At 43.0% G+C, this 13,925-nt stretch overlaps 1 protein-coding gene across 4 annotated transcripts; it reads left to right on the top strand.

Moving 5' to 3' along the window:
* The first annotated feature begins 2,748 nt into the window (after positions 1–2,748).
* On the top strand, positions 2,749–13,585 carry LOC109247459 (keratin, type I cytoskeletal 28). 4 transcript variants are annotated; one of them, XM_053892865.1, is made up of 8 exons: positions 2,749–3,266; positions 4,167–4,249; positions 5,357–5,513; positions 6,277–6,438; positions 6,526–6,651; positions 9,607–9,824; positions 10,745–10,800; positions 11,865–13,585. In XM_053892865.1, exons 1-8 carry the CDS (start codon positions 2,817–2,819, stop codon positions 11,879–11,881), a joined length of 1,269 nt encoding a protein of 422 aa, XP_053748840.1. In that variant the 5' UTR covers positions 2,749–2,816; the 3' UTR covers positions 11,882–13,585. The 4 variants fall into 4 exon arrangements, with proteins under 4 accessions (XP_053748840.1, XP_053748839.1, XP_053748837.1 ...); XM_053892864.1 differs by having other exon boundaries at positions 13,054–13,585; XM_053892862.1 differs by lacking the exon at positions 11,865–13,585 and adding an exon at positions 11,319–11,664.
* The last annotated feature ends 340 nt before the right edge of the window (positions 13,586–13,925 follow it).

The following is a 13,925-nucleotide window of genomic DNA, read 5'->3' on the forward strand; positions in this document are numbered from 1 at the left end:
CCCCTGCCCTGGAGAGTCACTCTGGGATGAGGTCCAAGTATTTAGCCTTGACCCAAACCTTTTCTGCCTCTTGCCCTACCACCCGTGGATCTGAAGGGTGAGAAAATGTGAGAATCTCTCCTTAACCTAGGAGCTGAAGGGCAAGGGATTTAACAGGTGTGGAAAATAGAGGCTCCTATTTGCCAGATAGGAATTTTGATTTATCCTTAGCAACCACCCTGAAGGTAAGCACCATTGTTATCCCCATGGCATAGATGATAAAACAGGCTTAAGAGAGGTTAAGGAACTTGGGGGCCCAAGGCCATACAACTCATAATTACTACAGGTGGGATCCTCACCCAGCTCTGATTCTAGCTGGAGAACTAGCATAATTCAGTGGCCCAGCAAGTGGGCTTTGGAGCCGGGAATGCTTAGGTTTGAATACCGGCTCTACCCCATACTGTTTTCTAGGCCTTCCCTAAGACAGCGCAGGGCCCAGCACAACCCAGCAAGTGTGGGCCTGAGACCACTGCCACAGTCAGTGGTTTTCATAGGGGGAGAGGGACAGAGAGAGAGGGAGACACAGAATCTGAAGCAGATTCCAGGCTCTGAGCCGGATGCGGGGCTCCAACACGCAAACCGTGAGATTACGACCTGAGCCGAAGTCAGACGCTTAACCGACTGAGCCACCCAGGCACCCTTCAACTTAAGCTTTTTTTAAAAAATAGCTTCTTTCCTTCTTTTGTCACAAAAAGTCCTTTGGAATTTTTTTTACATATGCAGGATACATACACATTACACCAATAATTTGTCTAATTATTATTTACAGTTAATAATTAGGCACTGAAGAGATTTTCAATTCTTCATGTTTTGATATTCTAATTCTTTAATATTTTAATTCCAATAATTCAATAACTCAAAAGAATAATTTGACAATACAACATGATAAGACTATTGATGGCAATATATAAAATAGGTATTTGCGTGGGCATAGATAATTTAGAGAAACTATTTGTATCTAAAATACACTTATGATGGGGCACCTGGGTACCTCAGTCAGCTACGCATTTGACTCTTGAGTTCAGCTCAGGTCACATGATCTCACAGTTAGTGAGATAGAGCCCCATGCCCGGCTCTGCACTGACACTGGGGAGCCTGCTTGGGATTCTCTCTCTCCCTCTCTCTCTCTGCCCCTTCACTTCTCATGTATGCATGTTCTCTCTCTCTCTCTCTCTCTCACTAAATAAACAAATAAATATTTTAAAAATAAATCAATCAATAAGGGGCACCTGGGTGGCTCAATTGGTTAGGCATCCAGCTTCGGCTCAGGTCATGATCTTGCAGTTCATGAGTTCAAGCCCAGCATCAGGCCTTGCTGCTGTCAGTGCAGAGCCCGCTTTGGATCCTCTGTCCCCCCCCCCCCTCTGCCCCTCCCCGGCTCGTGCACATGCACTCTCTCCCCTCCTCTCTCTCTCAAAAATGAACATTAAGCAAATTAAAATAAATAGGTAAAATAAAATACGCTCATGGTGCCAGAATCTCAAGGCTATCTAGAACATGCACCAAGCCTTCACCTGGCATGTGCCTGGTGACTCTGAACAAATTGTTTAACATTTGTGGGTCTCAGTGGCCTCATCTGACAAAGGGGCTGAATTAGGTAATATCTAAGGCCTTTTGCGGCTCTAAACAAATCCCACAACTTTGCCCAGAAAATACATTTAAATGCCATGCCAATGGCAGCCACTGTGCCAGATGACCAGGCTTCAGACCGCTTATGCCAACACAGTTCCAGAAGACAGAACTGTCCTGGGGCAAAACAATTCTATACCTGTCTTCACCACAGAACCTGGAACCAGTCCAGCCCAACCAAATCCCTTCTACCCCTCCTTTTCCTATCCTCTCCACCTTCTTCACCCCCAGCTTCCTGTCCACTGCCTCAAGAGGAGGCTTCTCAGGTCACTTCTTGCTCATCTCTCCTGCCCTCTCAGCTGGACCTGCTCACACTCCCCCCACACACCCCCAGTCATTCCAAACTCTGACGCAGAAGGTTAAACACAATCCAGCTTCTGCCTGATCCTGACCATACATTTCTTAAAGACTGTGCCCATACACCTCTGCATTTACTTCCCATTATGTCTTCATTTCTATATTCAGCTTTGAACACCAGATATAGTAGCTATTTATGCATTAAATAAAGGAATCAGTCAATATTTATGTTATTGTTCAAGGTAATAAATAGGTGCTATAATCATGGTAAGACCAGAGAAGTTACAAGGATCATATTATTTTTAATAACAATTTTTTTTTTTTGCTATGGGGGGATGAAATATGTGTTCCTTTACTTAATATATACCTCTTTATATACCTTTGAATACCTCTTTATATATCTGCCTGGTAATTAAGACCCTACTGTAGCTGATGGTACCCTATCACAATCTTACTTAACTTTTAAAACTTTATGATATCTGGTGCCAGATAATGACGGTATATTCCTAGGGCCTAGATGAAAGTAAAGGATTACTCACCCAAAATTAGAAGTTAAAATAATGAACTTAATATAGAACTAACCCTGTTATATTTAAGATAAAAAATACCCCAAAGCAACAGCCAGGGATGTTAGACATCAATTTACAAAAAAAAAAAAAAATTACCTAATTATACATAATTTCATGCTAATCTGAATGATGCCATTTCTCTTCTGGCATGCATAACTCAAATAGAAACACCCCAACAATTGTGTATAAAAGCCCAAAGACACCATCAGCACATGATATTCTGTCCTCCTTTGAAATTACTCCTATCTTCTTCCAGACAGGGTGAACGTTTCTCATCCTATCATGTCTCTCCGATTTTCTAGTGGGTCTAGGCATATTTGCTTATGGTCTGGAGCTGGGTCTGTCAGACCATCCAGTGGAGGCTTAGGCTTTGCAGGCAGCAATGCATGTGGCAGCTCTGTGGCTGGAAGTGGATTTTCCTGTGCCTTGGGAGGGGGCCTGGGCAATGTTCCTGGGGGGAACCATGCTGGTGGCGTCCTTGGAAACGCTGCTTGTGCTGGCTTTGCTGGAAGTGAAGGGGGACTTCTGTCCGGGAATGAGAAGGTGACCATGCAGAATCTTAACGACCGCTTGGCATCCTACCTGGGAAACGTGCGAGCTCTGGAGGAGGCAAATGCCGAACTAGAGAGAAAAATCAAGGGCTGGTATGATAAATACGGGCCTGGATCTTGCCGTGGACTTGATCATGACTATAGCAGATACTACCAGATAATTGAAGAACTTAAGAATAAGGTGAGAAATTACAAATTTGGAAATACTCAAAGTATTTAAAACTAAGAATTACCTACCCAAAGACATAAAACTAGAACAGGAAATGCCTCATAACTGTTATCTGTCATTTATATCATATTTATTATTTCTTTTGATAAAACATTCTTCCTATTAGTCAAAAATACGCACTTTGAATCATGGTTTCCAAGTAACTTAAATGTTACAAGGTTTGTTGGGGGGGTGCTTGGGTGGCTCAGTCTGTTAAGTGTCTGACTCTTGATTTCAGCTCAGGTCATGATCTCACAATTTGTGAGTTTGAGCCCCACGTCAGACTCAGTGCTGACAATGTGGAGCCTGCCTGGGATTCTCTTTCTCTCTCTCTGCCCCTCTCCTGCTCACATTCCCTCTCTCTCTCAAAATAAATAAATAAACTTTTTAAAAAATGTATTTAAAAAAGTGTTACTAGTGGGGCGCCTGGGTGACTCAGTCCGTTAAGTGTCCGACTTCAGCTCAGGTCATGATCTCCAGGTCCGTGAGTTTCAGCCCCGTGTTGGGCTCTGTGCTGACAGCTCAGAGCCTGGAGACTGCTTCGGATTCTGTGTCTCCCTCTCTCTGCCTCTCCCCCACTCATGCCTCTGTCTCTCTCCCTCTTTCTCTCAGAAGTAAATAAATGTTAAAAAAAATTTTTTTAATGTTGCCAGTTTTGAAATATATTCATTGATAAGTGTCACATTCTAAAGGTTATATGAGTATAGGAGAAGAAATAACCATATTTGTAATTTTTTAATGAAAATTTTAAGTATTTTGGCTGTTACTTAAGGAAATAGGATTTTTATGCAAAGTTAATTGTGTCAAATTTTTTATTTGCTGAGAAATTGTAAGAGCTGGCGTATTTGTCCTGTCCTCCCTTTTGGCTTCTAGGTTATCTCTTCCACTATTGCTAACGCTAACGTAATTCTGCATATTGACAATGCCAGACTGGCTGCGGATGACTTCCGGCTAAAGTAAGTGATGGAAAACAATCACTCTCGAGAAAATGTTTCCTGTCTATTTAATATGCTAAATAAAATTTCAATTTTATCCCAAGGAGTATACACTCTGAAAGATGATAGTAAGTAATGCATGTTATAATACTACAATACCATATGGCATAAAGCACATTATAATATTACAATCAGCTATGCTCAAAATTTATACATATTTATTACATTCTTGAGGCAAAACATCACTGTATTTCTATGCCTGCCTGGAATAGAGCCAAGCGCAAAGTAGATGTTCATAAAATATGCATCAAGTAAGGAAAACGAATAACTAAGATAAAATTCTAAAATGGCAAAAAAAATTTTTTTAATTAAATTAAAAATAAATAAATAAAATGGCATATTTGGGGGCACCTGAGTTGTCAGTTAAGTGTCCGACTTCAGCTCAGATCATGATCTTGCTGTTCATGAATTCCAGCCCCATGTTGGGCTCTGTGCTGATAGCTCAGAGCTTGGAGCCTACTTTGGATTCTGGGTCTCCCTTTCTCTCTTCCCCTCCACTCTCACGCTCTGCCTGTCTCTCTCTCTCTCTCTGTGTCAAAAATAAATAAACATAAAAAAAAATTAATAAAAATAATAAAATGGCGGGCGCCTGGGTGGCTCAGTCGGTTGAGCCTCCCACTTCAGCTCAGGTCATGATCTCACGGTTCGTGAGTTCAAGCCCCGCGTCAGGCTCTGTGCTGACAGCTCAGAGCCTGGAGCCTGTTTCAGATTCTGTGTCTCCCTCTCTCTCTGTCCCCCCCCCCCCCCCCCCCCCCGCTCACGATCTGTCTCCCTCTGTCTCAAAAATAAAAAAAAATTTTTTTTTAATTTTTAAAAATAAAAATAATACAATGGCAAATTTTTATTTTATTGGGATCCGCTATCAGAATTTGTGTCACTAAACAAATGCCGATTATCCTACACAGAACTGGATAAGAGAGGAGTGAAAGAAGGCTTTCCATGTATACTTTTATAATATTTTGAGTCCCAATTCAATTTCCAGTGTTCAGCTTAAAGCAATTGAGGTTCTATTTTCCTGCCTCTTGAGAGAGTCTAACTTGTGTTGAAATTCATTTAATGCCCCCCAAGGTATGAAAATGAGCTCGCCCTTCACCAAAACACAGAGGCTGACATCAACGGGCTGCGGAGAGTCCTAGACGAACTGACGCTCTGCAGGACCGACCAGGAGCTGCAGTACGAATCCCTGAGCGAAGAGTTGAGGTACCTCAAAAAGAACCACGAAGAGGTAGGAGAAGCTTTACTTCTAGTCAAACCGCCATTCTGTACATTTTAAATACTTTGGGGGGTGGCATTGCATTACAACAGTATTCCGTACTCATTACAATAATTCAAACAATGCCAAGGCATTTATAAAGAATTTTCTTTCTCCCACTCTCTGCCCTTCTGATCTCGTCTCCGAGGTAATAAATATTAAGTATTTGATCTGTACCCTTCCATTTTTTAGGATGATATAATATTCTATCCTTCTGAAAATGGCGCATTGCTTTTGCACTAATACACCCCTTTTTGTTTGCACTACATTTATTTCTTTCATTCATAAAAACTTATCTTGAGGTTAACCTCACTAAAGACCTCTCTGACTTGGAAAAGATGTCACTGTTTTCTCCACTTAGTGAGCCTGGCTTTAATGTTGAACCCGGCACAATAATAAACCCATTATTTGACACCTTACACCAGGCAGCTTCATACGCCTTTTTTTTTTATGGTTATCTCCCCAAAACAGTCTCCAAAACAATGGATGAAAGGTTTTCAGAAAACACCCTATGACAGAAACGCCTAAAACACCACCAAATCTAGCTGTCCCAAAGGGGAGAATGGGGGAGGGGGGCGAGGGGGGAAGGAAAGGAAACATGAAAAGAGAAACGGGGAGAGGGAAGAGTAACAGGGTGTTGGGCTGGGAAGTCAGGCCACAGCCTAGAGCGCGGAGAAGCAGTCACACGCGCCCGGCACATGAACTGCCCCAGGGTCACGTTATCGTCTCCCTGCAGGAAATGCAGGCCCTGCAGTGCGCGGCGGGCGGGAACGTGAACGTGGAGATGAACGCGGCGCCCGGCGTGGACCTCACGGTCCTGCTGAACAACATGCGGGCCGAGTACGAAGACCTGGCCGAGCAGAACCGCAGGGACGCGGAGGCCTGGTTCAACGAGAAGGTGAGGCCGCCCCCCACCCCCACCCCCACGCCCCAGCCCTGCCCGGTGGGCGCAGGCCCGCTCACCCCTCTGCACCCCGCCTTCCAGAGCGCCACCCTGCAGCAGCAGATCTCCGACCACGCGGGCGCGGCCACTTCGGCCAGGAGCGAGCTGACCGACATGAAGCGCAGCCTGCAGACCCTGGAGATCGAGCTGCAGTCGCTCCTGGCAATGGTAGGCGAGGGCGCGGGTCGGCCTGCAGGTCGCGACTCTAACCGAAGCCCTCCCTCCCTGTTAGAGCTTTGCTTTACCTACAAATACTTAGAGCGGACGAGAACAGGGAAGACAGACACTGAGACCCCCAGAAAGAGACAGAGCGTTTCTTCCTCCCCGAGATCACTGAGGGTTTCCTTCCCGGCCGGCGCTCAGCGCCCGGTTCGTGAAAATAGCCCACATTTCCCGCGGCCCCGTCCTCAAGCCCCGCAGAGCCAGCGGCAGCAGTATTGCCCCACCTGAAAACTAAGTGTCAGGCCAATGTCAGGGGGCCACACAAGGCCGACCTAGCGTCACCGGCATCTCCTGGTACTGAGGGAGCCAGTGAAAGCCGCGTGGTGCTGTTCACCCCGCAGAGGAAAAGGTACACATCTGAATCCCGATGAGCCCCATCAGCCTCTTCCTCCCCACCCACCTCACAGAGCTGGGCTTTCAGCCACCCTGGCACCTCCTGCCAGTTAGTTCCCAGGTTACCATGGAGACGAGCCAGGGCTAAAACGGGCTTCCCTTCTGGGGTGTGAGCTGGCAGCACCCGAAAAGCTTGATTTTGAGAATTACCACATACATGTGGCCCAAGCGCCCCTGTCCTCATCAGGGGTTCACGCTCCCTGAGGACACTAGGCTGTAACCCAAAGGAAAGAACCACTGTTAATACGAATGGGGCAGTGAGCAGAGAAGGTAAAGATGACTCAAAACTATAGGAAGACTATTCTTTTATTTTTTTTTATGGTTATTTATTTTTGAGAGAGAGAGTGGTAAGCAGGGGGAGGGACAGAGAAAGAGGGGGACAGAGAATCCAAAGCGGGCTCTGTGCTGGCAGCAGAGAGCCCAATGCAGGGCTCAAACTCACAAACCATAAGATCGTGATCTGAGCCGAAGTCAGACACTTAACCGACTGAGCCATCTAGGTGCCCCTAGGAAGGCTGTTTTGACTTAGCCACCCTAGAAAGGTGCCGTGCTCTCTTACTATATGCTGTTTAGATTGGAGACTAACTTAACCAGGGTGCCCCTCTTCTCCTGACCCTGGTCACCACTGCTGGCTGGTTCCCGACACTCTCCCTGCCTCTCCTGGAGCCCTCTTCTCTTCCCTATTCCCTTCTTTCCTGCCACTGGAACCCTGTATCCCCATTCTTGGCAACATGTTCTTGCTGCTGTATCCCTGGGCACAATCTTCCCTCTCGTTTCTGAGCTATGTTGAAAGAAATAAAGTCCTGAGTTCCCAGGTCAAAATGGAAGCATTTTCACGTAGGAGATGATGTTAGAAAGTAGTTAATTCTGTGAAGCCAGTAGTGACACGGTTTGGGTTCAGGAGATAATCCAAAAAAAAAAAAAAAAAAAAAAAAAAGCCCATGCTAACAGACAACATAACTGAATTATAGAATAATAGTGGCATAGAACATAACTTCAATACTTGAGATTCTTTTGTCATAAGATGAATTCTAAGCATGGTCTATAGTACACAAATCACATGTAAGTTGGGAGTCATCTAAATACAAACTTTTCATACGCTTCCTGTAGTATGCATACAGGCAAGTTCATCCGTTCCTCCTTCGTCATCTACAAGCTAACCTTTACAGTGGAAGGCTGTAAAGATAGGGATGCTGTCCCCTCTGACTAAGAAGAGAATTAGCACCCTTGAAAAGGAATACCACCTGAGGACACATCCTCAGGGAAATTAAAGTTTCGAACAACAGAGCACACACCTCGCTGACGTCTTGCCTCTCGGTGCCTCCTCCTCCCCAATACCATCCTGTTCACCCTCCACTCCTTTGCCCCAGAGAGCCCAGCACCACCCAGGTAATGCCCCAGTTGGCCTATTCATTAAGTCAGTGGTTCTTAGCCCCATCAAACATCATCCGTGTCTGCCTGTGATGACGAGTATTTCATAACTCCCTCTTTACCTTAGAATGAATAGATGATATATTTAGCAATACAAAAACATTTTTAAACTACCATAATGCCATGACAGCAAAAAAAAAAAGGAAAAATAAAAGTATTTTTAATTAATATATAATATGTAAATACTTGGGCCCAACTATCCCAGAACATGTAATGAAAGAGACAGAGGCTTGCACCTTCCCTTGATAACTACATTTTGTTTTAAACAATGTAAGATCAGGAGAAGAAAAGGAAAATGAAAGAGTGGAAATGGGGGTGGACACTCAGATAATAACTAATATCAGGAGAAGTAATGACCACCCAGATGTCCTTACCTATGATAAGGGAAAGAGGAAAATTACTTTAATTGAAGTAGAAATCGTGTGACCAGACAAATGACAGGGTATTCAAGTGGAAAGGAGGAGGTATAATGTTCATAAGAGTAATGTGGAAATAATGACCTGTACTGGGTTATGAAATATATCCCTTGTGTTGAAAGCCCACCCCTGTTAAGGCATTCGTTCAATCTCAAGTGCTTCATAAAAGGCCTTTGAATAACAACAGCAAATCCGGGACAGAGAAGAAAAAGAAACAGCAGCACACAAGGCCTTGGGGCAGCGGTAGAGTAGCTCTCCGGAGACAGTAGCAGAATAAGATTGAAAAACAAATACCAACCCCAAAATAAATAAGTGATTTCAAAATATAAAATTTCCAATATGATTTCTTTTTGTGCTATCTCCCCAAAAAAGTATTAATATATAGGTTGGTCGTGATAGCAAATATTGCCTAAATAGCACAAAAGTCCACAGGAACAGTCCAAAGTCTCGTGGGACAGGGCCATTTATATCAGGTCATCCAGCATGCCCGGGCCCCCACCCCGTAAATGCCTGTGACTTCCCCTGCCTCTGTGCCTCCTGTCTGGTTGTGACGAGCCCCAAGATTTCCAAACCTCACTCTGTGCTGCCGTGTGCTGAGAAGCTCTGATCTGCATAGTACTCAAAGTGGCTTCATCCTTGCTCTGACATCTTCTGCCCTCAGAAACAGTCCCTGGAGTGCTCCCTGACCGAGACCGAAGGGAACTACTGCACGCAGCTCGCCCAGATCCAGGCTCAGATCGGGGCCCTGGAAGAACAGCTGCACCAGGTCCGAACCGAGACGGAGGGCCAGAAACTGGAGTACGAGCAGCTGCTCGACATCAAGGTCCACCTGGAAAAGGAAATTGAGACCTACTGCCACCTGATAGATGGAGACGGGAAGTAAGTAACACCATTTGAAAATCCAGTTTTTACTTATTTTTAATTTTTTTTGACTTATTTATTTTGAGAGAGAGTGCAAGAGAGAGCACGCATGCACATGAGTGGGGGGGGGCAGAGAGAGAGGGAGAGAGAGAGAATCCCAAGCAGCCTCTGCACTGACAGTGCAGAGCCTGATAGGAGGCTTGAACTCACGAACCCCGAGATCATGATCTGAGCCGAAATCAAGAGTCGGACACTTAAACCAACTGAGCCACCCAGGCGCCCCTGGTTTTTACCTATTTTAAACCACAACCATGGACTGGCCATCCATGTTTCATGCCTCCAAGTCATTCCTTCTTCATTCCCACTGCAGAGAAGTGTGCCCACCTCTTGCCTCTGCGGTTATCTCTTCCACATTCTGTAAGGCACAGCCCGTTCCTTATTTGCCTTGGAGGACCCCAGTCAGCCCTTCAGAAAACCCCATTTGGTATCCATGTTAATCATTATAGGTTTCAAGATGACTCCCCCCCACCAGGCTTTACCCATCTTTCACTCCGTTCCTAATATCACTGCTGCCCTGAAATAAACTACTCTATACAAACCCCAGGGATCTACATGTTTTTAAAAAGTACATATTTGTATTTGTGCATATAGAATATATTATGTATATATATGAATATATATATTCTTGGGTTTTGAATTCTTGAGTTTAAAAAAATCAAATGGAAACAAACTTATTTTATATCCTTTCCTTAGAAGACAACTATTTCCACTTCCTCTACACAAAAATTTTAATATTTTCCTTTATGGGAAATTAACATCTGTTTTTGGCATACAGAGTTCACCTGAGTTCATGTTCACCACTTGACTCAATGAATATCTCTTAAATGATAACCAGAAATATTAAAGAATAAACTGGGGTGTTTTTGTTTTGTTTGTAGCTCATGCTCCAAATCAAAGCGCTTTGGATCAGGAGGCTCAGGGAGTTCACCCAAAGGTAATTAAATCTAATTCTTTTTCTACTGCAGCAAGTACTTTTGAGTTAATGGCAATCATCTACCATGGCAACAGTCTACATTTAAGTACTTTTAACTAAAGTGCTCTGAACTTGAAATATTATTTTTAAGTGGATGAAATTACCCCAAACTATTACTATAAGTCTTTTTTTAATGTTTTATTTATTTATGTATTTATTTTAGAGAACAAGCAGGGGAGGGACAGAGAGAGAAGGAGATACAGAATCCAAAGCAGGCTCTAGGCTCTGAGCTGTGTGCTCAGAGACTGACCCGGGGCTTGAACTCATGAAACGTGAGATCATGACCTGAGCCAAAGTCAGATGTTTAACAGACTGAGCCACCCAGGCGCATCCCCACCCCCCCCCCCCCCGCCCACGCAAACTATTATTGTAAATCTACACATGCTCTCTCACCAAAAATGTACATAGTATATTATATTACAACCACCACTGGAATTCTTCATCATGTAATCTTTTAGCTGGAATATGTGTATTCACAGGTGTTTTATTTCTAGAGTTATCCAAAACCACATTGGTAAAGACAGTGGTTGAAGAGATAGATCAACGTGGTAAAGTTCTTTCATCGAGAGTCCACTCCATTGAAGAAAAGACATCTAAAATGACCAGTAACAAAACAGAACAAAGGGTTCCTTTCTAGCCACCATTGAGAAAAGAACAATTTGGGAGAGGATTCTTCACAACTGCATTATTCTAAATATCAAGAAAATTATTATTTTCTACCTTTAATGATAAATCACTTAGCAAAAATAACCTGGTTTCTTAGTTCACTTTTACAGGGTGTTGGGTGTTTGTTTTCAAATAAATAAAAAAGTGATTGTGCACTCATTTCCATTCACTCATGACTAATAAATAATTGTTCAAGATTTATGTTTTTTCTACATGCATAGGGATATATTTATGGAATCTGTTTTCATTGACTTTCACTCTAGTTTTAAATTATAGTCAATACCACATGGCATTATTAACATTCACTAGGTGTAATCTTTTTTTTTTTAATTTTTTTTTAATGTTTATTTTTGAGACAGAGAGAGACAGAGCATGAACGGGGGAGGGGCAGAGAGAGGGGGAGACACAGAATCGGAAGCAGGCTCCAGGCTCCGAGCCATCAGCCCAGAGCCCGATGCGCAGCTCAAACTCATGGACCACGAGATCGTGACCTGAGTCAAAGTCGGACGTTTAACCGACTGAGCCACCCAGGCGCCCCTAGGTGTAATCTTTAAGTATCTCACCATTTTTACATGGGCAAATAATCTGGAAAAAAAATTAGAAATTCTCCTGTGATTGAAAAATCCCATCACTAGATGGCGCATTCCTGGTATTCTACTGGCAAACCTATCAAACTCTGGAGATCTGGATACTTCCCAGGGTACTGTTCCCCATACAATCAGAATTATATCTGGAAAGATCCACAGCAATGAACCTTGTGTGAATAGCTTTTTTTCTAAAGCAAACTTTTTCTGTCAAGCCCCAGATAGCAAACAGTTCAGGCTTTGCAGGCATAAGGTCTCTATTTCAACTATTTGGCTAAGCCATTGTAGCAGAAAAAGGCCACAGACAATAGATAAATGAATGAGCATCACTGTGTCCCAAAAAACTTTATTTATGGACACGAAAACCCAAATCGCAAATAAGTTTGACGTATTATGAAATACTACTCTTCTTTTGATTTTTTTTCAACAATTTAAAAATAGGAAAACATTCTTAGCTCGTGAGCTATACAAAACCAGGAGGCAGACCAGATTCAACACACCAAGACCTGGTCTAGAATTTAAAATCTCATGAGGTTGATGAACATTGATGAGGGAGCATAAGGCAGGCTGAGGGCAAAGTATAAACTACCACACCCCACACCCCCAGCTGGGATATGTGTGACATTCCTCAGGTACTTCTGGGTGCCTGAGAACAAAGGAAAGGACAGAAAACAAATGGCTAAACTGGTAGTCTCCATCAGTTTACAAATATCTTAGTAAATTATAACAAAAAGGTAATCTTATCAATAGCCTAATCTCCAGGAACTTTCTACTGTCTTAATGATAATGCTTTGCTAGAGGGAAAAACAATCTTAGCCTGACAATAGCTAGGCCTCCAGGACTCTGTGAGTCTTCTTTAGCATATGGAAATCCCTTTAAGAAACTTGACTTTATGTCCCCCAGCTCCATAGTATATATAACCAGTCACTCTTCACAACCCCAGTGCAGCTCTTTCTGTCCACAGGTCCTGTCCCCGTGCTTTAATAAAATCACCTTTTTTGCACCTAAGATGTCTTCAAGAATTCTTTCTTGGCCATCAGCTCTGAATTCCACCATCACTGCAAAACCCCATCATTCATTACAGTTACTGTGTCTTTCTATGTTTCTGGATCAAAATGTATGGTAAGCAGTCTTAATAGATGTTACATTCCCTAAAAGGAGAGTGGCTCTCCTATTTCTGTAATATGTGGTCTGATTCTGATGAGAAGTTCCAGTGAAGGCAGGAATTCTCCCCAACAACACAGCAGTCACGTGGGAGTTCAAATACTCTTCCAAATATACAGCATACAGGGCCAGATGCATAATTTGCAGGTGTAAGTACAGGATGAAAATGTGGAGTCTTCTTGTTCAAAAATCAGGGGGGAAAAGTGTCATTCAAGGCACTAAAATATAAAGTTGTTTTCCTTTCTTCTGCAGTCATACACTCTACTTGTCATGTTTTTCTTATTTGTTGTTTAATGTCATTCGCAGTAAATAAAAATTAAAATTTTAAGTTATTGGCATAAATTTTGCCATTCATTTTTGTGTTGGGAAATACCCATTTTAAACTCGAATATAAGAACATTTAACTTGTGTACAGAATCTCCAAAATAACACAATTTATATTTCATAGCTGATACATGTGAAAGAAAGGAAAAAATTCTTCCTTGACTTTTCAAGGTCTTCCAACTAGACTAAGAATTAATTTACGTGAGTCAGATTAACAGGAGAAAAAAACCCAACAAAGTCTTACTACATGCTCACGGAGACCCAACAATGAAAGTGAGACCCAAAGAAATGACCAAGGCAGGCAGTTTTTATGCTTCTTAGACAAAGAGAAAATAAATCTGTGAGCAG

This window comes from Panthera pardus, unplaced genomic scaffold (assembly GCF_024362965.1).
Source record: "Panthera pardus isolate Hobbes unplaced genomic scaffold, ASM2436296v1 HiC_scaffold_3, whole genome shotgun sequence".
NCBI lineage: Eukaryota > Metazoa > Chordata > Mammalia > Carnivora > Felidae > Panthera > Panthera pardus.

Bases quoted from the DNA above. Each gene is read 5' to 3' on its own strand.
- LOC109247459 (XM_053892862.1), top strand. From the start codon at position 2,817: ATGTCTCTCCGATTTTCTAGTGGGTCTAGGCATATTTGCTTATGGTCT. The intron at 5,514-6,276 runs GTAGGAGAAGCT...GTCTCCCTGCAG, and splicing joins TCAAAAAGAACCACGAAGAG to GAAATGCAGGCCCTGCAGTG. The intron at 10,801-11,318 runs GTAATTAAATCT...GTGTATTCACAG, and splicing joins CTCAGGGAGTTCACCCAAAG to GTGTTTTATTTCTAGAGTTA.